At 40.4% G+C, this 27,139-nt stretch overlaps 1 protein-coding gene across 7 annotated transcripts in view; it reads right to left on the bottom strand.

Moving 5' to 3' along the window:
* Positions 1-8,362: 8,362 nt before the first annotated feature.
* TSPAN4 (tetraspanin 4) overlaps positions 8,363-27,139 on the bottom strand; it is a gene marked incomplete at its 5' end in the record, with an annotated part of 446,839 nt that continues 428,062 nt past the window's right edge. For all 7 annotated transcript variants that reach the window (XM_082059144.1, XM_082059146.1, XM_082059143.1 and 4 more), the window contains 3 exons: positions 8,363-16,824; positions 19,577-19,660; positions 21,378-21,509. In XM_082059144.1, coding sequence (XP_081915270.1) covers positions 16,756-16,824; positions 19,577-19,660; positions 21,378-21,509 — 285 coding nt within the window. In that variant the 3' untranslated portion in view covers positions 8,363-16,755. The remainder of the gene's footprint in view (positions 16,825-19,576; positions 19,661-21,377; positions 21,510-27,139) is intronic.

Here is a 27,139-nt window from a genome sequence, read left to right as displayed (position 1 = left end):
GCCTTTAGAATCACAGCACTAAGTGGTTGTCTGCTGTATCAGGCCCTTGCATGCTGCTTCTGATTTTTACCTCCTATCTTTTAAGTCAAAATTAAATTGCTTTTGCTGTTAGCTTGGAATTGTTTTAGATTGACTTTCTCTGTCAAACACTGGCCAGAATTTTAAATTCCATCTAACTCCACCTTTCTTCATTCACACCAACCCTGAAATTGTGGTTGACATAAGGATGCAGTTGCATGTGGCTGAGCTCATGTCTTGAAAGCCCAGTTTAGAAGTTCATTGACTGTGTTAAAGCACTGAGGCTTAAATTATACGTTTAGTATTTGCTTTAGGATTTGAGATTACTGCCTTTGATACAAGAGCAGATGGGCAGTAATTTTTTAAGAGTTCTAGTTTTTACGGAACCATTTTTTTCAGTTGTTTTAATAAGAGAATTTAAAAACATATAAATAAGTGTCAGGGAGAGTATTTGTCATCCCCAGAGTGAACACTTTCTTGTTCTCTATAATATGGAGTGCTTAAACCTTGGCATGGGTAATGTCCCAGTTTTGTGTTCAGATTTCACCTCAACAAAGGAACTGTATTCAGAAAAATGTACTTTCTCATTTTCTTCCTCTTGTAGGAGCAGTTGAGAACTAGACTTAACAAAACAACCCCCAGACCCTTGTGTTCTTGAGATCATCCCTGTGCATCTTTGAGCCTTGTCTGTCTTGGAGCCAAGGAATATGAAATATTTTGGCAGAGTCGGTGCTGTATCCTTGGCATATACATTTGTAAAAACTAAGGTTACTGTTCTGGTGGCTTCTCCCTGTGCTTTTTGGAAGAGAATCAAGTTATTGAGTGAATTTTGGAAATAACAATATGAATATTGTAAATACTCATTGCCTTCCCAGGTATGCATATTGGTGTATAATTTGAATTTCAATTCTGTGCAGTATTTAAACTCATTTATCATATTTACAAGAAGCTTTTTCTCTCTCCCTCTTAGAAGCCCTTGGTTGTTAGGGACAATAACTGCATTTTAAAAAACAGGTAGGCTTCCCAGAGTACAGAGTTAGAAGAGGACAGTGTTCCAAAGGGCACACAGCCTTAGACCTGGAAGAGAAAGGATGAATGGGAAACAAAAGAGAAAATTACTTTTTCAGTGTTGGGTAGTAAGTCTGTCGCAAAGTCAGTTTGGAGCCAAGGTTTCTGACTCTCCCATCAACTGCTGGCCAGACCCTGCTGCTGAGTCATCAGAAACCAGAACAGGCCACAGCAAAGCAGGGTGCCTTCCTCCTGACACTGTGCACATCTTCTCAAAATCATTTGTTGCAGAACAGTCTCTTGACGACAAGTTGGGGTTGTGTGCCTGCCAAAGTGAACAGAGCACACCGCGGTTCTGAGCGATAGCATGAGGAATCACAAGTCCGTCCCTTCTCTCTCCAACACAGCTCAGCGGAAAAATTACTTTTCTTCTAGATATGGAGACAAGTAGCTCTACAAAGCATAAGGTAAATAGTAATTGCACAGCATGCAATCAAGTGGAGGAATTAACTACTGCAGTAAGTCTAAAAGCTACAAACAGTAGCTGGACCTTTAAAAGGCCTGAATATTTTCCTAGTCATGATATCACTGATTATACACTTGAAAGGAAGAATAGTAGTGTTTTAGTCCTCCTGCCATTAGCTAAATGGTTACTTCTATAGGGCAGCTTCTCTCCAACTCAACCCCCCCAATATTTGAACATTTTTCACAACACCTCGTTACTTTTGTCATTTTCTGCATGTTACCAGGATAAGTTGGAAGACAAACAAACAAACAAAAAAAAGGATCTGCAGTGGATCATGTTTGCATGGCTGATCTTGTGCTTTTTAATAATGCTTGCACATGCATTGCAGGGGGCATTCTTCTCTCCTTTGACAGGGCCTGTGTGGTCTCTGTCTGTGATGTCTGAGTCAAACTGCTGCTCAGCTTTCATTTCCAAGCTGTTTTCTTTGTAAGTGAAAGTATTTCTTTTCCTGGCATTCAAGTGCTGTTGGTGTTCAGGCACCATCACTGCTTAAAGATTCCACAGGCCCATTTTGCCACTGACTTGCATGTCTGGGATCCCACTTGTTTTCTAGGGACTTTTGTTGTTTATAATTAAAACAGAATTTAGCAGTGCAGCTGCAGCTTGATTGCAGCTTTCTTAATGAATCTCAAATGAAAACATAATCATGCTTCATCTCCTGCAGTTGTGTTGACTCAGTGAGAATGAGAGGAATCAAAAGCAGCAGTAATGCCTTTTCCCCATCCTGCAGAAAATTTAGAACGATTATTTGGAAGGGCAGAGTAGATGGTTCTGAATGATGAAAAGGAGAACACTTCTGAGAACAGAGCTATGCTGTGAAGTTGTATAGCTCAGACAGTTTTTACTAATAATGCTACTTTTGTAATAATACCCCTTTGTTTTTTAAGGTTTTTCCACTGGCAGCATCAAATAACTCACTTGGGGCTTTTCTGGAAGTAAAAGGTTGCATCTGAAAGAATTCTAATTTCAGAGCAAACCCAAAATATTGAAAGCTTCGCTTAGTCAGCAGCATTGTACAGTGCAGGTGTCAGGCACTTAAATTTGGGCAGCTTTTTCGTGATGATGGAGAGATGTCACCCAGACTGACTGCAGCCACTGACAAAGCAGAAGGATAACAGTGTGAGTCACTGCACGTGTGAATGTTTTTGAATTTCTGATAGTATTGGAGTGGTCTGGAAATGCAGCACTGAAGGTGAGCAGCACCCATTAAGTCCTCTGAGTTCTCTAATGGCATCTCTCCATCCAGTGCTTTTCTTTCACTGTAAAGCTTTGCTTTCTGTCATACAGTAAAAATAGTGATGCTCAGCTGAAAGGCAGGAATTCATAAGTAGCCCCTTGAATGTGAATCACCCTGAAGAAAGATGTGTAGTTTAGTTTCAAAATTATCTGTGTCCTGACAAGTGTCTTGTCCTTTTTCCGTTACTACTGGCATAGAATGGTTCCAGTTGGAAGAGACATTCAATGATCATCTAGTCCAACTGCCTGATCACTATTGAAGACGCGCATCAGAAGTTATCTAGGAAAGTGAAGCTGAGGTTAATTATTTGTACAAAATTAAAGATCCCTACAGTGCTGTGTTGAATTGCATTTAAAAGTACACCTGTTTTTGAGTCCCCATCATGGCCTGTGTCCCATATATGGTCTATCTTAAAATGTCAATTAGGTGCCAGTGCATCTGTGTGCAGGATCTTGGTCTGAGGACTGGTAATGCTTTGGAGAATAAATCCCTTTATTTCCAGTATTTGGAACTGGCTGGTAAAATGTGCATTCAAAATAATGGCTATTCTGTACTTAATTTGAACTATTCTATCTCATTTCTATTGATGTTAAATTGAACTTTAAGAATGAAGAACGATAAGGATAGAAATTAAATTATTATGAGATAGGTCTGCCAAGCTTTATTCTAGGGCACACAGAATTTATGGCAAGACAAACTTGGCTTACCTATCAAGACAGGAGATTATAAATTAATTTATTTAGAAAGAAGATGAAATGCTTATTTTTATTTAATGTCTGATGGATTGTTCTGCACATTATCAGAATAATTACTTCCTGTGCTTACATAAGGAACACATTATTTTTCTTTAAACTATTTTGCACCTCAAGTGTTTAATCCATTAAAATGAGTCTGGTTTGTTTTTGTTAATTCTGCATAAGGAAGCATTTGTAAACATGTATAGTGTATATAGTGTATATTTCTAAAGACTGTTCTAATAAAATAGGTGTTCAAGTATGGAATAAAGCATGAACGAACTAAGCTAGTTCACACACAAAAGTAATTGATAAGTGGGAGATCAGTTTTATTACCAAATCTGCAGTTGTTTCAAGGACTGCCCTGTATGTCTTACAACATAATTTGAATATTGTTTGTTTATTTCAAACTAGTCACTTTGCAGACTTATCATTTCCTGGTATGGTCATGTGGGTCGTTAGGGGAAAAAAGACAAAGATTGCTCAGTTTCTGGTAAATTTAGAAGCCATATTCCTCTGGGCTCTTGTGAAGGGCCATGCTTTGCAGTAATCCAGGACAGTTTTAGAAATTTAAATCTGAGGTACTGACATTCTTATAAGTAAAAAGCTTGGGGAAGGAGAAGAGTACACTGAAGGTGTATATCACTGAATTGAGTTTTGAAAATATAGGCGTTAAAGCATGGGTTATGTGTGCGTGAATGATACTAAATGCTGTGATTGTTGTAATCCCCTTTTAATAAAGGGATTGACTTGCAGTACAAAATGACTTACATAATTCTGCGTGCTGTATTATCCCTTCCAAGGGTTTTGAAGCCTTATGTGTTTTCTAGCCCTCAGTACCCCCTTACTCTATTGAAGTACCTGAAGAACTTGTTTTTTATGAAATGTTAATCATGGTCCTCAAACACAAATAATGAAGTACTTTGTTCCATACTGATGGGTCTATACATGACATGAGTCAGGGGAAACACAAGGCAGAACCTCAGCTAAACCTCTAGCAAAATGCATCCAAAGGGTAACTTTGCATTTTGAGATGTGACAACATTATGGAAAATTTTTGGGAGTGTATTGGTTTTGCAGCTGCTCTCTTGAGTCCACATGTAAGAAGTGTAATGGGAATGGCAGCACCCACGTGCTACACATGTCACAGTGCTGTCACCTAGCACGGAGGAGGGCAGTGTGTCTCTACCAGTCTGTGCTGAGGTGGTCCCTGGTACAGGCATGGTGGAAGAACCTTGGACAACTGTCTGGTATTTTGCTGTGTCATGTTTTACGTCAGCACTAAATCCAATAGTCCGGTTTTGATTATTCCCTGGGTTTGCATGTGTACACACAGACTCTAAGCTCCTTATTTCTTTCATCTTTTGGCAATATCCAGGTTTACCAGTGGGGGTGTTAATGCCTGTCTGGCCATTGTTTGACATCTGAGCCTCTCTGGAGTCTAGAAAGGGAAATTAAAGTTTGTATTTCTGTTCGCAGAGAAGCTGCTGCACCTCTGATTCCTGGCAGAGGAGTTTCAGCACGCCCGCTCACAGGGGAACAGTGATGCTGTGCAGAGAGGAACGGACCTGGCTGCGGTAGAAAGCTTGGGTTGGAGGGAAGGGCACCAAGTAAGAAGGCAAAAGAATTATCTAATCAGGGAAGGTCTTAGTGCCTCAGATACAACGAGACACAGTCCTCATGAGCTCACAGGGCTGCTTCAGGGGGCAGCAGGACTGCTTGCACTACAGATCTCTGCTGAGATGTCAAAGAGGCCAGCGGGATTTTAGCAGTCTTGTGGGTACTCCCTGACCCCTGCCCACAGGAGAGCTCCCAAACAGAACACCCATTTGCTGCTGTTTTCCTTGTGACCATCTGTCTTACTGTTGGGTCCAGTGGAATGCCTTAACAGTAGGAAAAGCTAAAAATCTCAGCTAAAAGCCTTCCTGGTTTCCCCTACCCCAACAGCTGAAATACAAGAGGAAAGTAATCCATCTGGCTAGATGCCCCACCTTCCCTATTAGGTAGAAAATGATTTTTCAGAAAATCTTGATTTGGATACATATCCAGCTTATGCGTTCTAGTTAACCTAAATTTTAGGCAAAATCTGTCTTGGCTGAATGCTTTTAAAAAATAATATGGTGGAAAGTAGCAGAGATCCAATATCAGAAATGCTGCTGGTCCTGCTAACTTTAACCATCTGCTTGTCTGTCTGTCTCTTTAGCTGCTGTGCTTCCCATCAACATTATCAGAGTACTGTGAATCCTGCCATGAACATCTTTCTAACTGCTAAGCTGGCATTTCAAGGCAGGAGAAAAAACAGCTTTTGTCCTTCAGAGATAAGCCCTTGAACCCTGGGTCTAGACAAGCGGGGGACAATGTGACTGCAGGGACACATGGGCTGATTTAAAATGAATGGATGTATTACACATTTCTCCTGCTAGTGTGGGAACATCTGCCTTTATCTAATACCATTGTGTATATATACATATGTGTGTGTAGTGGGAAAATGTTTATCTTCTGTGCACTGTTTAGGATTTCTCAGTCATACAGAAGTACTTAAGATTAAGACCTTAATATTGAAGAAGCTCTCTATTGTTAGAGAGCAAGCAAGCCTGCCAATGTGAGATTGGGTTGGCAGCTCAGTGGATTAATGGAAACATGGAGTTGGATTTAAAAGCCCTGAATAATAATCTTTAAATATGCTTAGGCATTGTGGTTGTGCAGTTTCCCTGGGGAATCATCATATTCTCTGCTTCAAAAATTACACTGAGGACATAACTGAAACTATAGCACAACCTTGCCTACTGGCAAATCTGCTTTCATTCCTGGGGCTTAAATTCCTCTGTGCACATCTGTACACTAGGAGTGTCATTCCTTGTGGGTTTTCGCTTCTTATTATATTGTTGCCACAGGAACAATTTTACCCAGACCTTAAAAACAAGAGGTGCAGAGCAGAGCTGAGCAACTTTCCTATCTGAACAGAGATCTTGCTTAGGCTTTCAAATAAGCAAATGATGCTATTTGGAAATACTGAAGTGAATATTATGTTGAGGCTTGTGATATGTGCTCTCAATAAGGCAGCCAGAGGAAATTTGAAAAAGACTGGCTTGGCTGGCTGCCTGACTTTTTAATTTTTTTTGAAACTCCCGTCTGTGAAATTCTGTGGTGCTTCTAGATCATGTAACCCATTTCAATAGTACTTCATTCTCTGATAGATATCTGAGTCATCACACTGCTATGAGAGTATAGACACAATGTGATGCATTCTGAGATGTCTTCAGACGAAAGTCTTGAGAATATTTTCATTGTAGGAAATAGCTTTTTCTTATTTATGTAAGAACTTAGCAGTCTGAAAGGTGTCTGAACTTAGATTTGCTTTACCTGTGTACACGTTTCTGGGGATTATCTCAATTTCAATTTAATTTGCCACTTCATGCTGTAAAGCTCTCAGGGACTCTCTAATTTTCAGTGAGAGCTCACTAAATTAAAATGAAATTGGCAGCACTGAGAATGGCAGTGTTGTCCTGAATTTCTGTTTATACTGCACGAGAGCTGCAAATAATGCGACAGGACACTTGGTTGTTTGGTACTAGATCCAATTGGGCAGCCGAACACCCTTACGTTCTGTGTAATTGCCCTGAAGACAGCTTTTTAACTTGCAGGACGCTGTGCTCCATGTGACCCCTGACACATCAGCTGTGACATGCTGAGTTCTTTTAAATGTCATGGATCTCAGCAGTTTTCAGCAATGTTTAAATTACATATAAATTTTCCCCTGCTGCTCCCTGGATTGATTTCCTGTGAGGCTGGAAGTACCAAATGTTGGAGGATTTAAGAGGAATCAATGTCTGTATCCCTTGTAAGTGTTTTCATCATCTTAGTATTCCAGTGTCCTTCAGTAGCTCTGTGAACCTGCAGCACCTAGGAGGGAGTAGATTGTTCAGTCTAAAGAGGACAGGAAAACAGTTGGAAAAGGATGAAAGCAGCATCAATGAAAAAAAAAGGTAAACAATTGCACTAAACATTGATATCCATACCTTTGACCTTGTATATGCTGTATGGGGTACATGAGTGCTGGTACACTGCTCCTGGTGACGGTATTGGGTGCAGTGCTCCAGCTAGGAAGTTACCTATATGACTGTGGGGGGTGGTAAGATGAAGACTATCAGAAGGATGGACTGATTGCCCCTGGCTGCAGTACCAGTAGAGCATCACAGCTTTTGTCATACAGGTCTGAATCACAGTGTGCTACAGAGAAGGACTACTTCAGTCCCAGAACTGAGAGAACCACTATCTACACAAGACTCAAAACCTCCAAATCTGCTAAATCACAGGGACTAGGAGGACCCGAGAGGCTTTATACACACTGCACTGTGTCTCTTGTGAATGAGCTGACCATGTATTTCAAGGGATACTGCTCAGGTGCCAAGTGCTGTCTGCCCAGGTCTAGTGTCTGTTTCCAACCTTCTCCCATACTTTTCATCTATGTTTTTCCATACCTGTCACTTTTGGTTTCCCTTCCTTGCCTATCCTGGTGCAGAATTTTGGATAAATTGGAGTACTGTGTCATCCGCAGCAAAGATTGCTTGCATTGGTGTATGCTAGTTCTTCAAAGGACCTTTGTACCTGGATTTTTGAGCATACATTAACACTTCATTCCATCAAGAGAGTGATTTGCAGCAGGCTTTTAATTGTGCCAGTTTTCCGTATGATAATTCTTTTAAACCTGTGAGCGCTTAATTCAAATGACCTTTTGCTAATGAAGATTGTATTGTGTCAGGGTACCTAGCTGTGGTGCACAGTTAGGAATAAGGTGTTCAATAGGGAAGAACTCTAATGCACGGACTTCACAGGAAGGAGATTTAAAACTTCAATTTTTATTAGCACCAAATATCAAGCAAGTTCCATGACAACAAGCTGTACTTCCAAGCTGGTGAGTTGTTTTTTTTTTTTGTTTAGGGAAAGTGAGTTGATAATTATATGACACATTACTTCAGTCTAGGTACTTTCTTGCATTTGCAAATCCATAATTCCTTAAGTTTTGCACGGGTCTGAGTTCACAATTTCTGTTATTTCCCCAAAAGTAGGAGTATTTTCAACCATGAGATTTCAAGGCATCTTTATTTTGAGAGACCAAGTAATATAACTTAGCTACTCACCAGAAGAATACTCAAAACCACCTCTTGCTTCTAGGAGGAAATATTCCTGTTTCTTTTTCTAACATTCTTTTGTGTCCAGTTCCTGCAGCTGAGCTCACAGCGTGAACATTTTTCCCAAATAGTTTCTCTTGTAGCTCAATGCAGCTTCCTTATTCAATGAATTCCAACATGACTTTCAAATGAAGTTAATATGGGCGCAAAGACAGTGGTCATTGCTGGGGAAGGAGATCTGTGTGGTGCTCTGAGGATTATAAAGAAGCTGTTAGTGACTTTATCTGGTATAGGGTGATAGAGTGAGACAAGGTGTTCCAACTAAGCACTCAAGCAGCACCATGGTGAAGTGCTCTTCTCCTGGCATACTTGTGCATTGAGAATTGAGTCTGTGAACAGCTTTAACTCCCTGGGTGGGGGAGGGTTCAATTCCTTGAGAATTGGCCCCCACTCCTCCACTCCCCCCCCTTTTTTTTTTTTGTAGAAGATGTCTTGGACAGGCTGCCACAGCACAAAATGTGAGGGATGCATATGCTGCTCTGGTGACCTCACTAGTGTATGGATGCATGTGAGCATTTCAAAAGAATAGCATGGCAACATTTCTAAGCTGAAGCATTTTTCAGCTCAATATTCTGGGTGCTTACTATCCAAGCTGAGATATAGTGTCAGAATCGGTTGATGGCATCTGTGGATGATGCAATAACACTGAGTTTCCAAGGTAGACTGGGTTAAAAGAAAAAAAATTATCCTCACAGCCTTTGTTTCTCTGGGGAACACTGGGGTACCCGTGCTCATCCAGCCATTTGCCGGTTTGCATTGGGGAACTGAGGACACTGAGAGCAATTCTGGTTTAGTCACTAGTTAGGTCCATAACTAGGCTGACATGAACCACCTGGTTACAGTACTCCCTTTTCTCTGCTATGTAGGGACTATGGTCTCCTAACTCGATGTCAAAACTGAACTTTGTAAAGCCATGTAGGATGCCTATCCTTGAGTTACACGATACAAATAGCTGAATCCCCTCTGCATTTGGCAGACGGGGACCTTGATTAACCAGGTATCCCTGTGTGCAGAACAGCAAATGTAAATGGTACGGCAAAGGTGGAAGGGCTGGAGCATTGATGAGCTTAAGCCTTACAGCAAAGGAAATGTGTTTGTGGAGGTGGGAGATGATGAGGTTCATCTGAGTAGACTTTCACAAACCAGATCCTGAAATCCCTTTATTACTACAGTAGTTTGTCATGTCTTCAGTATGAATGCTTTATACCTGAAACTCTTGTCACTGTCCATATGGAAAAATAAACACATAATACACATTAACAGCTGGGTTTTTATGCTGTACTTTGTTTTATATAGATTTAGTTCTATACAGTTATATTTTATTGTCTTGGCTGTGATTTGAACCACATTCTGTAATAGCAGTGCCATGGGAATGTAAGGGGAGGTTTACAGTGGATAAGGACCCCATACTTTCAAGTTATTCTCATAACCACAATTACTGGGAAGTCTCTGTTAAGTTATTCTGTAGTAACAAAATATTCTGCCTAAACAACTTCTGCATAAAAGGTACCAGGGAGTTGTTTGAGAAACCAGTTTAACTGATCAGCCATTTCTTTATTAAAAAAACTGCACATTGCAAGATGACTTATAGGCCCTCTGTATATTAACATGCACTGGTGTGGGTTTGGTAGTGAATGCTTTCTGGCTGTTGCAGGGAGGAATGTAAACTAAGCTGTTCTTACAGGTCAACAAACCCCACGATTTCTAGTGAACAGAATAACATACAGTATTTCTATGGGGAAACTTTTATTGGGGGAAGGGCAGGAAAGCAAGGCCTAGGGTCAAATGACCTACACAGGCAACTGGGGGGATTTCAGAAGAACGGCCTTTCAAATTGCACTCACTAGGTGAGTTGTTAATGATTATCTGTTTGGGGTTTTTAACATGGGAAGGTAAGAAAGATTTGGCTCTGTATTTTGCACTTCTGACGTGTCAAGACAAAGCTTTGGATGAAGTTCTATAGGCTACCCTTAACTCTCTTTGAAAATAAATGCCATGCAGGCAGAAAATACTTTGTATCACACAGCTAGTATAATCACCTAAGCCTGATACTCTCAGGTTGTGTTAAGTACATTTGACAAAAATGCAGGACGTCAGCTAAAATACTAGGGTAGTTGTTAATTAAAATAGAAACACCTCTGTATATGCCAACATGTAGTTCAGAAAGCAAAGAAAACTGAACAAGGATAGCTACTGGGGGAAGGCATACTGAGTTTAGTTTTTTAAAACAATGGGATGTTGAAAATCAATAGTGTACTCTATTACCCAGGTTTAAGCTTTAGTGGAAAGACAAATTGGGCCGTAAAGGTAATACAGCCGCTCTGTGCCCATGTATTTCTGTACGAATCATTGTTAGCATTCCTGAAGTATTGATTCAATGGTGCATAAAGGAAATTGAAAAGCAGCATTAAAATCCATGTAAGAAGGGTTCTTTTACACGTACATGGCATGATGAAATTGTGACATTAGCTGCTACAATGTAAGACTGAAGTGGAAAGTTTCACAAAGTCAGAAAGGGATTAAAGATAGATGTGGTTAATGAGACCAGCTAGTGGTACACTTAACAGGATGAAGAAAATTCAAGGAATATAAAAATGTGCCTACCGAACCGAGGAAGTTGTAAGAAACTTCCACCAATGGTTTGGGTTATCCTTTGTGAGGTTTCCTGCAACAACCTCTAAAACGTCTGGGTCTCCACTTTCACACCACATCTACCCTTGCCCTTTCAATACTATGCCTGTGGTTTTGTTCAAAATGCACCCAGTTTAGAGCAGTTTCACTTGTGAAGCTGTTTGACCTGGAGGGTACAATAAATTGTATTGAAAAAGGCAGTGTTAGTTCATAGTCATTCCTGTTTAACAGAGTCTGGTGCTAATTTTCTAAGTTTTTCTATGTAATTTCTGAATTTAAGCAACCACCTCAGAAAAAGAGAGGTCCATTTGTTTCAAAATGATCAGTAACAGACAAGTTCTAAACAGAAGATAATTGAGTTTGGGTCTGAGTATTTTGTTATGCTGTAAACCTCATCCCCCAGTATTATCTTAATTGTTATCCACTATTTCATAATTTCAGGTTGCCCTTAAAAGGAAACAGAAAATGTTATAAATTTACTTGGGAATGGGTTAGCCACTTAACAATAACAACAACAAAATAATATATATATATATATATATATATATAAAAGGAAGGATAGGTCAAATCAAAGATAGGTAATGAGAAATTACCAAAAATATGTATTCTGTGTATCTTTTTTATTATGTATACTGTGTGTGCACTTGCGCACACACATCTTTGGGTATGTATATACTCACTATATAGCTTGCAGTGTAGTTGACTATAAAGAATACAAAAGACATTCTGTTGTAAACTTTAAAGAATATTTAATAACTTTTTAAAAATAAAAATGTATATTTTATATTTTGTTCTTATATGAATGCACAAAAATGTATCATTGTAGTTGCAGCGACAAAAATCCAAAGAACTGAGGAGACCTGCCTACTGTGGTAAGATGCCAGTGACAATCTGGCATTCACAAAGAATCCAAACAAAATTTCCCATGGCAAGTCCTGACTTGTTTTCTTACTGTGAATTGTCTAACTCTGTATATGTGAAGATCATTCACGCTCAGCACGAGTCCTTGCAAACAAAGTTAATGAAGAATCTGGTTTTAAAAGAAATGCCACAGCCAGCTGCTGGTTTCTGTTGCTTACCTCTGGTGCCACATTTATAGCACAACAATGAAGCTGAGGGGTGAATGAATGGCTTCAACCTTCTCCACACTAACAACCTTCTGCCCCATCTACGAATGGGGGCAGAGGCAGCCGGGAGCCACACGCACTGAAAGACGTAACCAAGTTCCTAATTAGTTTGTGAGGAATGAGGGGCATGGGAGGATTCACATAGCAGCCATATTGCTGATGCAAGATAAAATACAGCCATTGTGCAGTTCCTTCCTCTCCATATTGTAAAACATACAATACTGCATTCAAATGGTAATTATTGAATGGAAGAATAAATCTTTACAAGTTTATATAATTTGAGGGGGAGGAGCAAAAGAAATATTCATAGAACAGAAACTGGAGTGTATTTCAGTGATTGTGTGCTATACAATGTGGAGCTAAATAATTCTGTTGTACAAGCAATAAGATTTGGCTGCTACTGACAGTTACTGTACAGGAAAATAACCATATTCTATTAAGTATACATATGTATATATATTGTTATAATTGTGAAGATGAAAAACTAGAACTATATTGGACTCAATCTAAAAGCTAAATTCTGGTGTTGCGAAGTTCAGTAGGTCAAGCCTCGTGCTCTGTGCTTTCACATCTTGTTATTAAGCAGAAAGAGCAATGAGTATAAATTAGGAGTGCTCTCCTTCAATTGCCTTTGGTTCTGTCTTTAATTTAAATGTATAGAGTCTTCCTTCATGTTTAAAAATAAGAAGTGAAAATAATATAAAAGACTTTACCAAAAGTGACAAAACACTAATGGAAGCAATTGGAATGACTCTGTGTTGCTCTGCATATGTACGATATAAGCAGCCTTTTACATGTGTATTATGTACTACAGGGTAGTTATAACCAACCAGTTCAATGTGAATTTTTATCCATAATATGGAACTATCTTTTTTGATTTTTTTAAAAAAGATGGTTGCTGTTACGTATCACAAAATTTTCTAACCTTGTCAGCAGAGAAAGGATGCAATGCTTTCAAGAAGAAAATATGATAAGTCTGAGGCTTGTTATATGCAGTGTGTTCAGAGGTTTGAAATTGGATTGTGCTGGTAATGCTTTAAGCACCGTAACATCTGTCTGGCCTGTGTGAAGGGAGTTAATAACATCAAATATAGGAAACAGTCCAGTTCAAATTATAAACAAGTTGCAGTAGCATCTCAGTTGGCAGTGTAAGGATAGTGTTTAAAAGGAAGAATTATTAGCAGCAATGTGTTGTCTGGTGGTTGTGGGTTTTTTTGTTGTTTTTTAATTTTGTTTTCAGCAGTTAGTGCCGTATGTTTCTGTTGCAGTGACTGGGATTTACAAAGTGAGTATTGCTTATACTCCCTGTAGATACATGTTTCTGAAAACCGAGGCAGTTTATCTTGTTGTAAAGACACCTAAATGGTGGAAAATGATTAGAGGGAACTCTTGAAGTGTGACTTGTCTTCAGTCTCTGTCTCTCATTTCATTTGTTCTGTGTGTTTAGCTGAAGTCTAGCAGTCTTCTCTACGAGCTCAGTGCATATTCTTGGGATGCTCACACGTTTGCGATCTCTCTTCTCTCTACACCACCACCAGGGAAATTGATGAGAGTTGCCATCTGCGGGAGCTCTGTTGCACAATGGTTTGCTCTTATCAGCTGAGCCATCATCAGTCTGCTGTCTCTGTATTAATTTTTAATGGCAGCAATCACTACAAATAGACTTGTCTACCTTTTATCTTTCTTAAAAATCAATGTTTTATAATGTATTCATCACTCTGTTATGCTGCTTTTCAGCGGTGGAAACTCTGAGCTGTCAGCAGGAGCACCTGTATGTACAAACTACAAACCATGGCAGGAACTAATGGTGAATCTAACCTGTAATTGCATCTATGCAGGAAAGAAAGTAACAGAGAGGAGAGAGGGAAGGAACTTACACCATCTTTTGAAGAGCAGGACTATTGGCAGGTCAGCCTGGGCTCAGGAAGCAGAGAGCATTGAGACTGGTGATTGTAACACCAGGAGTTGGTCTCTTGCTTGGGGTACAGTGTGCCCATGTGTGGGCTACTCAGTTTAACCTCTCTCTTGGGTCGGGGTCTGTTAACATTTGTCAAAGCTTGTCAGCATGGCAGTAAAATCCTTAAGTTGTGCTGAGGTCGCTGTGATAGTGAGTGATTAGGAAGCCACATAAAATGCACACAAGTAATAACATTACTTTCAACTTAGCCTGCACAGCTACATGTCCCATGCTACAGTGGTTGGTGCATAAAGGTGGGGGTAAGACTTTAAAAGAAACTTACTCTTTCACACACCAGACTGCTCTAAGCACTTCCCCACAAAACATGGAGTAGCCTGAGGGTGAGAAGACCGCAGGCAATCAGCAAAGATGGAAAAAAAACCCAAAACCTAAGCAGTGAGAGTAGTATTTGTCAATGGTGCAGGTTCAGAAATGGTTACTTACAGGTGTTAAGGAGATTGTTCAATAGGCTGTGGGTCTGTGAGTCCAGCTTTACTGCTGGAAATTGCCTTTAAATCAAAGTAAGCAAAATGGTGACAAATGTCATAGCTGAGACTTGCTGTTGTAAGCACTAAAGGTACCAGGTAACCTTTTTTTCTGCCTGGAACAGCTGCATTGAGCTTTCTGGGAAAACAGGGCATTGCAGCTCTCACTGGCCTACTGTCCATGGCTGGGAGGTCTCAGGGGCGGGCTGCAGGGAGCAGGCCAGCTGCATTGCTCTGTTTGCCTGTTCCCTGCTGTGTCCTTTCCCTGGAGCGCTTCAGCTCCTCCCTGGCACGTGTGCGCGTTATTTGAGGCTGCTTGCTGATGGGGAATTGTTTGTTTGAACAACTGGAAACATCTGATTCTTAGTGCCATCACTAGAAAGTGTGCACAGATGGGTACTACATAAATTACTCCAGTTACCAATGCAGGGTGAGGAAATCAGACAACTGGTTTCTGGTTCAGGAAAGTTATGACTTTGATTTCTGAAAATTCCAGAAAATGTGGGGCATATTCTAGCCAACAGCCAGGCAGAGGGAGATGGGTCTGAAAAACAGAACTGAGAGGTGACTCCAGTTCTAGCAGACTGATGTGTCTTGGCTGTTGTAAGCATGTAGTTGGAAAAAACAAAAAAAGCTAAGCATAAAAGCATATTTAAGTGTTAACTCTCAGAAAAATGAACACTGTGCAAAAGATTTTTCCTCAGCAAGGCAAACTCTATCATGCCTGCAGATGATGATATCCCAAAGTAAATTAATGAAATGGTGACATTCAGGGAAGGAGCAGCTGACAGCTTTGTACGGACTTTCAAGTGTGGAAACGAGTGATATTTTTTGGCAGACTAACTTGAAACAGGGATGATAAAAAAATAAAGCCATAGTCGAATGACAGAGAGAGCCCACTCACAAGTTGTTTACTGAAATGAAGATACAGCTGAAAGTAATTACTTGTTTCCCAGAGGTATAAGTGATAGTGCTTCCTACAAGAAATAATACTCAGTTATTTCAGTTGGAATGTAAAATGGGATAGAAAGGTTCCCTCTTTCTGAGGTTAGATGCTGGGTATTTTCACCTCCTTTCAGAACAGTATGTGTATATGAATGTACTATATATTACATAAACAGTCAACCATCTATATGCCACTGGCAATTAATAAGTGAGACAATGTCCAATGTTGTTTTCTCTTTACAGCCAGATCTCACTGTACAGATTCTGATTAAAAGCCTGACTTTGCAGTGCATCAGATCAAAAATACTCCTTTAAAATAACATTTCTGAAGATGATCCTCTCCTGGCTACAAAATTATGTTGAGACACTTGGAGGCAGGACTGCTTGATCTTGACATCTTAGCTGTGTGCAAACTGTAGTAAAATTACAATTGCATTCAGTGCTAGCTGCTCTGTACCTTCTTTCCACACTGAAGAACGCTCATTTTCTACTCACTCTCTTCCAGACTGTGAAACGTGAGAAGGCAACCTCACAGGTTTTGCAGAGGTTGCCTCAGCGCAATCTTTTCCTACCATCGGTTTGCAGATGAGCCCCTCAGAAGCAGCCTCCTCTGCCTTGCCACAGGCCATGGAAGGAGCCATTGCTCTCTGGAGGTTTCTTCTGTTTAAAGACAAGGCTGCTTCTTACCTCTGCCAGTTCAAGTACTGGCTTTTTCTTTTCTTCCTCCTTCAGTAAAGTGGGGTGATTCACAAAAATCTTCAGAAAGATAGCATTATACACAGTTTATAGTACAAAGGCCGGGGGCGGGGGTGAAAAAAAAAGGCCAGACGAATGAGCATGAAGGAGACTTCTCCTGTGTCCTTTGGAGGAGGAGCAGAAAGACTGGGAATGGTATCTATGCACAATAGGTGTCTGCCTTGACTACCTGACAATACATGGTCATTGCAAAGGTGAGTCCGAGAATCTAAAAGAAATCAAACAAACATTTTTCAGTAAGTAAAAAACCACTCCAATTTATTGAAACAAAACAAAAAAAAAAAAAAAGAGAGAAAAGCATGCTTACACTGGTTTTGTTCACACACAGGAAGACACATCACACACTGCTTTTCCTGCTGGCTCATGTCTTGTCTGCCTTTTGTCCTATCTGTATTGCTGTTTTACAGAATGAAAAATGACAGCACGGGAAAGTTGATTTCTCCACAGAAACTGGCCACCAGATACTGGGAAGAGGTATATTGAAAATAAATGTTTGGACGTCTTTTGCTCGAAATATTTTATAGTAGCAAGCCACAGCTGTGGGGCTCTGTGGTTACCTCTGTAGCTGTTGCTTTGAAAGACAATTGGGTTGGTCCATGACCCGAAGGATGCTGTAGTTTACTTTACTGTACTTTACTTTTCCAAGCCTATGTGTGCACAGCTCCCTATGGGGGAATCACTGGAGACTGTCCATGCATTAATCATAACCATCAATGCCTCATCAACAATGTATGTGTCTTTCTACTCAGCCTATTCAAGAGAAGCAGCAGGGAGGTGGTGGTTCTTTCCCCAGCCCAACTATGGACCTGCTGTGCTGCCTCTGGTAGATTGTCTCATCAGAAAAGGGGAAGGGGAAGAGAATCTTGTTTTCCTTTTTGTTGTAGTACTTGTATGAATGTACTAAGTGGTTGTTACTATTCCTTTGCAACACCATTGTAAAAATGTCATTGAAATAAAGGTTTACCAAGTAGATATTTTTTTTGTATGAACTCTATTCTAAGCACTTAATTTGACCACTTCAAATTTACTCTTCATAGAAAGAGTAGTTCCTGTTAATGAGTATTTTGAAGGAGTACATGAATAACACATATAATACTTTAAAAATAAATTTTAAAATACGTTTTAAAGCTGTTATCTTCTTCATTTCCCATTCTTCCACAGTGAAATAAGATTACTAGGCTTTAGTGAGCTGTTTTATAGTAAGCACATGCCCTTTGGAAGTTTCCGTGAATACTGCCTTCTACTTCCTAGCAGAAGAACACCTACAGGATGCAACTATAAGATTGTTAACATGAAAAACAAAAGCTGTGACATGCTTAGGGCCAGTCAACACTGTAACAGCAACAATAGAGGGAGCCTAATTCATTTTAGGTGACAGTGCATCAAAACTTTCATCTTTAATTAGATTGAGTCACATAGCAGCTGCAAGACAGACTAAAAATCTTTTGTGTTCTGAAGGGTTTTCTCTGTATTTCACAGCATTTTCTAGGAATATTAGCATTTTAGAATTGTTTGAAGTGTTTTCTCCTACGCGAATAAGGCATTTCTTTCTGTCAGAAAGATACTAGTCTCTTAAATACCCTAAATATAATCAGGGTCTACAAGAAGGACTGACATGGGCTTCTGTGTTTTTGTTGTATCTTTTAAAGACTCTGTAACTGCTGAATAGATGCTCAAAAGCTGTTTCTTAAAATATGGTAATAATATACTAACAACAGCCTTATGTTGTTTCTCTGCCATGTGATTGTGTTGTGCTTGTTTTCCTAAGCATATCTGCTTATTCTACTAGAAAACAAAAACTCTACTGAATTTGGGCCTACAAGGTGTCAGGCATTTGTGTTAATGTGTTAATTAGGCAGAATGGCATGTCTCTTTCTCCTGTGTTATGTATTAAGTGGGAATATGAGTGGAATTCTGATCCCAGGCTCTCTCTTGCTGCTGCCAGTGGTATGCCATGCAAAATTAAAATAAACAAACAAAACAAAACACAAAACCACAAAAATAAAAACAAGCAAAAACAAACAAAAAAAACCCCACCACACACACAACAAAAGAGCAACCACCAAAACACAGGTTAATCTGGATTTACGTGGTATTATTTAGCTTAGTGATGCCATCCTTCCTCCTTATGTTGCATGTGAAAGAGAGATGGAGCTGGCAACTAAAGTTCTGGCTTCACTGCATTAAGGAACAGGACTTTCGGCCATAAACTGAAGGCTGAAAGAGCCTGAGCTCCAGCCCAGTTTTCACCTGTGCATCCTGAAGGTTTGGGCCATTTGGGCTATCTTATGGCCACAACCATGGCAAGCGGGATGAAAGACACGGGTATGCAAGAGACACTGCACTGACAACAGATTCTTCTCTGGTCAAAGTCAGGCTGCAAATAACTGCAGGTCAAACTCTAGTAGGCAAGTCCATGCTGGTCTTGCCTACCTAGTTTTCCTGCATTAATAGAAAAGGAACATGGTTTTATTGGCAAGGTGGAGTACTGGTAACAACATTCCAACTTGTAACTTAGCCTAGGACTGAGGATGGGGTTGAAGACTTAAGCTACCTTTAATCTCTCTTGAAGTTAGGTATTTTTAGTGGATAGTCCTTTCTGGGGAATTACTGGACAAATACAGGTACCATAAAAGCAATTCACCCTACCTTGGTCAGGCTTCTGGCTTTGGATGTCAGGGACTGCCTCTCCCTGAGTCTAATCTAAGCCTTAGAAAAACCACTTACTAAGGTGCAGTGCACCGTAAACCAGAAAAATGTGTGCAGTATTCCTAACCCTGTACCTTGTACATAGTATTTTTAACTATAAAAACATAAAAGACTCAAATCTTGCAGAGTGTTATGCTAACATGATGCAAAATGTTGCATTATTAAAAAAGGCTTAGACAGAGTATAGCTGGATCTGTGGTTACTTATTTCATTAGGGTTATTAGGTTTTGAAAATTAATATTGAACTGTACCTGCACCATAGCTGTGCACAATCCAAAGATTCCCACTGCTAGTAAGTTTTCCTGGAGCCATATTTTCACTGTTTCATAGCAAGGCTGGAAGAAAAACCCAGAACACTGTATTAGCCACAAACACAAAACTCTACTCCCCTGGGAATAGATGGACAGAAAAGAGCCAGCTCAGACTAAGCTGCTAGGTAGCCTGGATTATCATTATTTCAGCATTGGAGCAACTACTGTGTGTTTCTGGGTTGACACTTGAACACAGAGTACTAATTGTAATGACACACACAAAAAAAATGCACTTCAAAAGTGCTGCATGGGCACTGCTCCATATAAATTGGGCCAGTAACTAAAAATAAACAAGCAGTGGATTTGCATCCTCTTTGGCCTCTCAAAAACAACTAGAAGCAGTTAAAATGTCAGGATGAGCCTTTCATTTTTTCCAAATTTCAGGAAAATTTTTATTATCATATATATATATTGAACCCAAAAGTTCCAGTGAGAGCTCCTTAGCCACTCTGGTGCACATGGGCCTATTTCATACCATTTTCCATGATTTTAAATTGCAGTATGGGCACTCCTGCATTATTTTTTCCTGCTTTAAATTCTGCAGTAGCTGTAACCTTCTGTTCCTGTCCCAGTTTTGGGAAGGGTGGAACTGGCCTAAGTAAAACCTTTCTTTAAATAATGTGTAAGTAATAAATAATGTCTGTAAGAGAACATTGTGCAAAAATTGTGCCCTCTGTCTTGTAAATGTACATCACCAAGAATCATTCAGCCTTCAGTTAGTGGCTTCCACATAGGTATTAATATCAAGGAAAAATATTAATGCCCACCAGAAGGCATGGTGTCACCCTGCACTGATCTTCTTGGTACCCTGAATAAAGTAGAACTTTTAAGTCCTTTGAATTCAAAATTTGACTTTGAGCTGCTTGAGAGGTAGAAGGGAGCCATGTTTTGTTGGAACAGCCTCTGCCAGTGCCAATCCATGTGCATGAAATCTCACTAGGAAGTGGCCAAGAGAGTTTTACTCATTGTCTTCACAAACCATTGGAACCATCAAAACTGCTTTATAATTCCACTTCATCAGCTGGCCTTACTCCATACCCCTCCTGAGTAAGTGTACTACCTGTAATGAACGCAAAGAATTGCGAGCTAATTTCAGATAAGAAATTAGGCTCTGACTATCTGCTCTAGAAAGATCTTGTGGAGATGTTGTAGAGAAATTATCCCATGGAGTTTTGAATTTGATTACAGCCAAGTGCAGAAACTCGTTGCAAAAAAAAATGCTGCTGGCAATTCAGCAGAACAGTTCTCACTCTCCTGCTGTGCAGCGGAAACCCCTGAATGAGTTCCTGGCAGGAGCAGCGCACTCCAGGCTCACACAGTCCTCTTGCCTCACCACTGCCTGGGCCACTGTGGCTGCTGCTCCAGGGCTTGTGCTACATGCGTGGACTAGACATTTGTCTCTACCTGACACCAGTACGTGGGACACGAAAAAGGACGATGCTGTGATTACCTAGCTAGATCTACCTAGACTGTGCTCCAGATCAGTGTTGGCAGGTACTTGTCTGCAATGTGAAACAACGCCTCACAGCCCACTGAAAGAAAAGCCTTCAGCTTGTAAAAATAATTAACTCGGCGGTTTCACTGGAGGTCAAAAGCCACCGCTTGACATGTGCCTTATGAAACCTGATTAAGTAGGGGAACAACACACATTGTCATCTGTATAGCCCTGCAAATGGCAAGCTGCCTGCCATTTACCCGGGTTGCAAAGCAGCTGCGGAGCTGCTGCTGGGGAGCTACTCACCGCTTTCCACCAGGTCCCTGGGGAATGCAGTCCACAGTTCTCGCTGAATTCTAAGCAGCAGGAGTCTGGAACCTGGGTTGTATTGTATACTTCAAACCAGTCAGTGTAGTTGGAGACTCCACAGCATCTGAACTGGATAAAGAAGAACCAAGATGATACCCTCAGTATGATATGTCACTGACTTCTGCACATTCTGACTTCTGCACAGAGATGGACAGTCAGTGCATTTTGATTACACCAGCAGAGGCTTGAAATTTTAAAGAAATTTTAAAGAAATACAACATTTCCTCAGCTTTACCCAGAGAGACCGTTTGCTGTCAGGAAAAAAAATTATTTAAGATACAGACATAGCACTCAGGAGGTGAAGATACTGGGATCTCTACAGCACACTACTGAAATCATGATTGAAGTTAATGAGGCAAATTTCTTTCTAAGCTGTTAATTACTAATCACCTTTGAAAGTCTTTGTCAGTCAGTTAAAGACATATTTCCTCCTTTTGGTGCAGTTCCTTAATGTCATCATCTGATGCCGTCCTTTAAGTGTCTACACAGTGCATAATGACTATGTTAGTGCTAAATCAGGGTTGTTTAACTTTGGTACTGGGATGAAAGGTATAGGAAATGTATGTAACAGTACAGGGAATGGCTCTGTGACCATATTCCCCCTCTGAGAACCAGTATATTCCTGTGATACAAAATAAGCTCAGATTCATTACCATATAGATGTATACACCATCTGTCACTCCTATGCTAACTCAATAGTATGAATTTGTTGGTATTTAGACACTTTACCACTAATGAGTAAAACAAGATAACACCGGGCTGTGTAACTGCTCTCTGCTATTGGCAGTACTTCACGCCTTTTCTGTGCTATGCCAGCCACCTACTTAGCCTCAAAATGACTTGCCAAGATGTTTGGGGTTTTTTTTAAATGTGATTTTATATAAGCCTGTATTTTTCATATCCCTATACAGATAATTTCTTTTGCTTCTGACAGACTCAGGATCATGCAGATATCTGCATCCCAGGACCAAGGACCTAATTCAGTTCCGTATATGTATATGTATATGTATATGTATATGTATATGTATATGTATATGTATATGTATATGTATATGTATATGTATATGTATATGTATATGTATATGTATATGTATATGTATATGTATATGTATATGTATATGTATATGTATATGTATATGTATATGTATATGTATATAAAAACAACAATTGTATAGTCTGTGGGTATCGAGGGCTGAGTGTTCAGGTCTTGTTGCACACACAGGATCTGCCATCCAAGACCAACAGAGGGCAGAGGTGTCACATGCTGCCTCACACATCAGCTGTTGCTTCAAGCACTCACAGAAAGTAGTCCACGATAGAGATGTTTCAGCGTTCACAGCACAGTTTTTCTTCTGCCAAGCAAAAGTCAAAAACCTTTCCCAGACTAACATCTATCCCCAGAAGGTTCTGCTCAGAATTCTTATTTGGTCTGTGGCAGGAATCAATCCTTAGCTAGCAACTGTTTGACTTGTGAGTTTACAGGCTTCATTTGCGACAAACTGACTTGAAAGTAAAAAAAGTTTGTGACTATACTTTTCCCCTTCTATGTTCCTGCACACAAGACAAGAGCTCCATGCATAACAGGTCCCAAAAACAGATAGGAGCAGCATGGAACACATGGCATGCATTTTAGGAAAGCTGGTTTATCTACAAAGCTGACAAGAAGGTCTTGGAAGCTGTCATCATTAGAGTCAGGAGACAGCTCTTGATAGACAGTGAGAAGTGACAGCTTGTAAATAGCAAGCCTTGAAAATGTAGCTCATCTGTGATGTGAAGAGTACAACAGTATGGGCTGAGGGATTTGAGTGATGTTCTGGCCAAACACAAGTGACCCAAGTTTGCATAAACTGTGACTAGACCCCTTGTCCCCATAATACTGTGTGGCTGAGGGTGTCCAAGTCTGACAGACTAAGGAGATGACGATGAAGTACAGGTTTTGTAGTTAGGGCTGACAGTGTGGAGGACAGCTGTTCCAGTGGAGCCTGGGAAGCAGACGGTGGCTAGGCCATGATCTAGGGTTGGGACTGGTAAGCCTGGTAAGCCAGAAGGTCGAAATAGGAAGGGATGCAGTTGCAAAGACAAGCTCAGTTGGACACACATTGCCTGCTCATGCAGATTCTCTGTGTATTGTGCAAGAGCAGAGGATTAAATATTGATGCTTGCCTGCCACTGCTGGCAGACAATGCAGTCCCAGAAATGGGAGAAAGGGCTAAGAAAAAATCGAGGGTAAAAAAGAATGAAGTAGCATGAAGATCAGTAGTCTTGGGACTGGAAGAAATAATGTCTGGGACTATAGCTGGAAGAGATGTTATATCTTTGGCAGACAAAGGAAGAATGAGCTATGGAATTAAGCAGCTGATGATGCACAATACTAAAGCAGAGGAGGGAATGAACACAGAAGAGTACTAACACCAGCAGAAAGCACACGAGTGAGCAGCATTCAATGAAGACCAAGTCAGGTGAACGGCATCTCTAGGGAGCAGAGGCACTGACCCATGGCAGCTGGTCAAAGAGGCAAGAACAGGGAAACAAGCAACTGTGAGACTGAATGGGTCACCAGTATAGATTCAGCAAAGGGTTCCAGCTAGAAGCCAAAAAGACAGATAAGCCAAGAGCTCAGTAAATTCAGAGACCTCATTATGGAGGCCCAAGTAGAGAAGAGAGAGTGGGATTTTTGGATCATGTGACAAGTGACTGATTTATCCTGTGTGTATGAAGCTGAATGATAGGTAGCCAAATTGTTGAGGAAGATAAGGGAATTGTTCAGGAAGAAAGGGGAATATTGATGACAAAGAGCAAAATAAGAGGATGTTTTAGGCTTAGATTTGAGAGCAAAGTACTCTTTTTAAAATTTACAAGGTTTCTGAGCAAGGATTGTTAGAGACACTTGGAGGATGGAAAAAGCTCACGTCATATGAAGGATAATTTCTGTCACCAGCAGTTTATTGTAGCCAGTTATACCAGACTTCACGCTCTTCCAAAAAGGCTGATGTTCTGCCAATGCCAGAAAATTAAACTGCCTGAGTGTCATGAAGCAATTGCAGACGATTCTTACTACATCCACATTAATTTTTAGGTCACATTTACAGTCCTGTGTTGCTCCCTTCACTAGTCAAGTGATAAAATTAGACAACGTTGCCTAATTGATTAGTTATGTTCCTAGTTTAAACAGGGAAGAATACACTTATGCTTTTCAGAAACAATTACAAACTCACAGTGCTTATTTTGGGTTACCCAGACTAACACCCCAGACTAACACACTTTAAAAGGGGGCAGTCTGTGGAAAATGTTGACTACTGTCTTGAACAGTGGTAACTTTAAGACACTTTGACTTGGATACCTTGGGTCACATAATTCTAGAGCTTGCAGCTGTGAAGGAACATGCATGATGAGATGCAACTGTGCCTGGCTGGCATAAATGCAGGTACTTATGGCATAAGGTGACAACTGGGTAGCAGTTCTGGGGACACTCTTACAGTGTGTAGCAGAGTTGTCAAACAAGTAAAGCTTGTCAAATGCCTCTGAGTAACTAAGCTCCCGCTGCTGAACATTTCCAGGGATACTGACAATACACTACTGTTTGTTAACATGTTTCACTTCGGAGGCTCTGTCTCCCAAGATGTCAAAACACGTATTTTCCCTCCTCTGTTAAACAGACATCAGTCAGTTCCCTATTGATTACCCATGGGGTTCTGGAGCAGCTTGTCAGTTCCCGAGAGCCCAGGACACGCGGGGGCTGCTCCAACGATGCAGTTGGAGGTGGTGCTGCTGAGGAGCGCTTTTCACAGCCAAGCAGCACCAAACAGCACTGAGGGCTCTCTGCTGTATTTATGTAATGCACTGCTGCACGCAAAGAGTTTTATTTCTGTGTTAACAAGTAATTGCTGCTCTAGTATGGGGTATCTAGGGCTGGTAATTAATGTTAAACATAAAGTTTCTATCTTAGTGCAACGGAAATGTCAGGAGTTGGCTACTTGTATGTATTTTACAGGCAAACTGAAGGCTAAGTAAGCCTTATTTTCTTTGCCAAATTCCTGCAAAATCAGCCAGGCTGTGATAGGGTTCATGAAAACCAACAGACTCCCAGTCCTTGTTGCAGACAGGTTTTAGCAATTCCTGGATTTCTGGTTTTGTGAATGTAACAGGGAACTAAGGACAGGGTAGGGTGCCTTTTATATGCCTTTTTCCTCGATCACTGTAAAAAGTGGTGAATCAGATAGTTTCATTCTAAAATCACATTTAATGGGTGGTTTGGATTACTTCAGCAGTAATACTAAAGTATGGTTTGATCTAACAGAATTAATGACTGGAGTAGAGGCAGATGGGTCAAATTTCGTTCTCAGTTACAGTGGTCTAAATAGACATGAAAGGCATTACGCAGCAGTAAAAGTGAGCTGAATTTGCTCACTTTAGTGAAGCTAATGTGTTTTCTGCACGCCTGGTTAGTTAAAAGGAGAAGTGTTCAAATATTGATCACAAAGATGTTGGGGATAAAGCAACATTTTAAAAATTAATGCCTATTTCTCACTTCCTAACGATCTCCACCTGTAACTTTAACCAGTCCTAGGTAGTAGGGAGTGTAATGCGGTTCAGAATATATCACATCCTAAACTATTAGAATTTTAGTAGTGTTTAAAAATCACTCTGTACGCTTTTGTAACCTTCAGTCATGATATGCCAAAGTCACCAGCTTGTGTTTCTGATCCTTTTAAGGTTTTAAACATGGTTGAGAAAGGCTGTAAGTTTGGTTAGATGAAGGTATTAAAAAGTAATCAACAAAATGTTCTAATTTGAAATGGCTACCTGACCTAGAGGCTAAATACAACTGCAAAACGAGTCTAGTGCTTTTCCTCTAACATGCATTGCATGTGCAGCTCAACCCAACTTTTATCAGTAATCATCTGAACAGATCAGTCACGGGCCAAAACTACAACTCCTTCCCTAAAGATGGGCCTGATGGACCCTGTTTCTTCCTTGTTCCCACTTACTTAGGAATTGTATGCTTCTTGTAAAAGGAGGAAAACCATTTCTCAAGGGACAAAGGCTTCAGAGAAGAAAGCCCCACCCCCCCCCCAAAAAAAAAAAAGGTGCTCAGGCTCTTCTTGCTCAAAGAATAAACACAGTAATCACCACACACAAGTAACGGTGTGTCCACTGGGATCCACATTCCCAGTCAAAACTCCCCTCTGATTTGTGATGAGCCAGTCCCACAGAAATGAAATGCCATCTAAATGTGGTTCTGTTTATGGAAAAAACATTTTCCCCCCCCTTTTTTAGCAAAAGTTGCCATACACAGCTGTACTTGGTGAACTCAGGGTACGGATGGTATCCATCTTACCTAACAGTAGGAGAAATGAAAAAGTATGCCAGAGCCAACTACTTTAACCATGGTGCCATCCTTCTGCTCAAGCTCTGAAAAATACTTTTGCAAAGAGAGAATGTCAATGCAGAGAGGACAAGGGAGAAGGACTCATTATGATTTCTGCTACTGTCATGTTTTTCACATCATGCTTTATTCTAAGGCTGCTGTTTTCCATCCATGTACAGACATGGCCCATAGCTCAACCAATGACTCATGTCTGCTGGCCCCATTAGGAAAGTCAGCACTGAGACATTGTCCTATGTAGCAATGTGGTTAGCTCTAACGTGGGGGTTTTTTGAGAGCTGTCTTTTGGAAGCCAGAATGCAAACAGCAAGCC

The sequence above is a fragment of the Streptopelia decaocto genome, assembly GCF_964273445.1.
Source record: "Streptopelia decaocto genome assembly, chromosome: 7".
NCBI classification, from domain to species: Eukaryota; Metazoa; Chordata; class Aves; order Columbiformes; family Columbidae; genus Streptopelia; species Streptopelia decaocto.
This window is presented reverse-complemented; position numbering and strand designations above follow the sequence as displayed.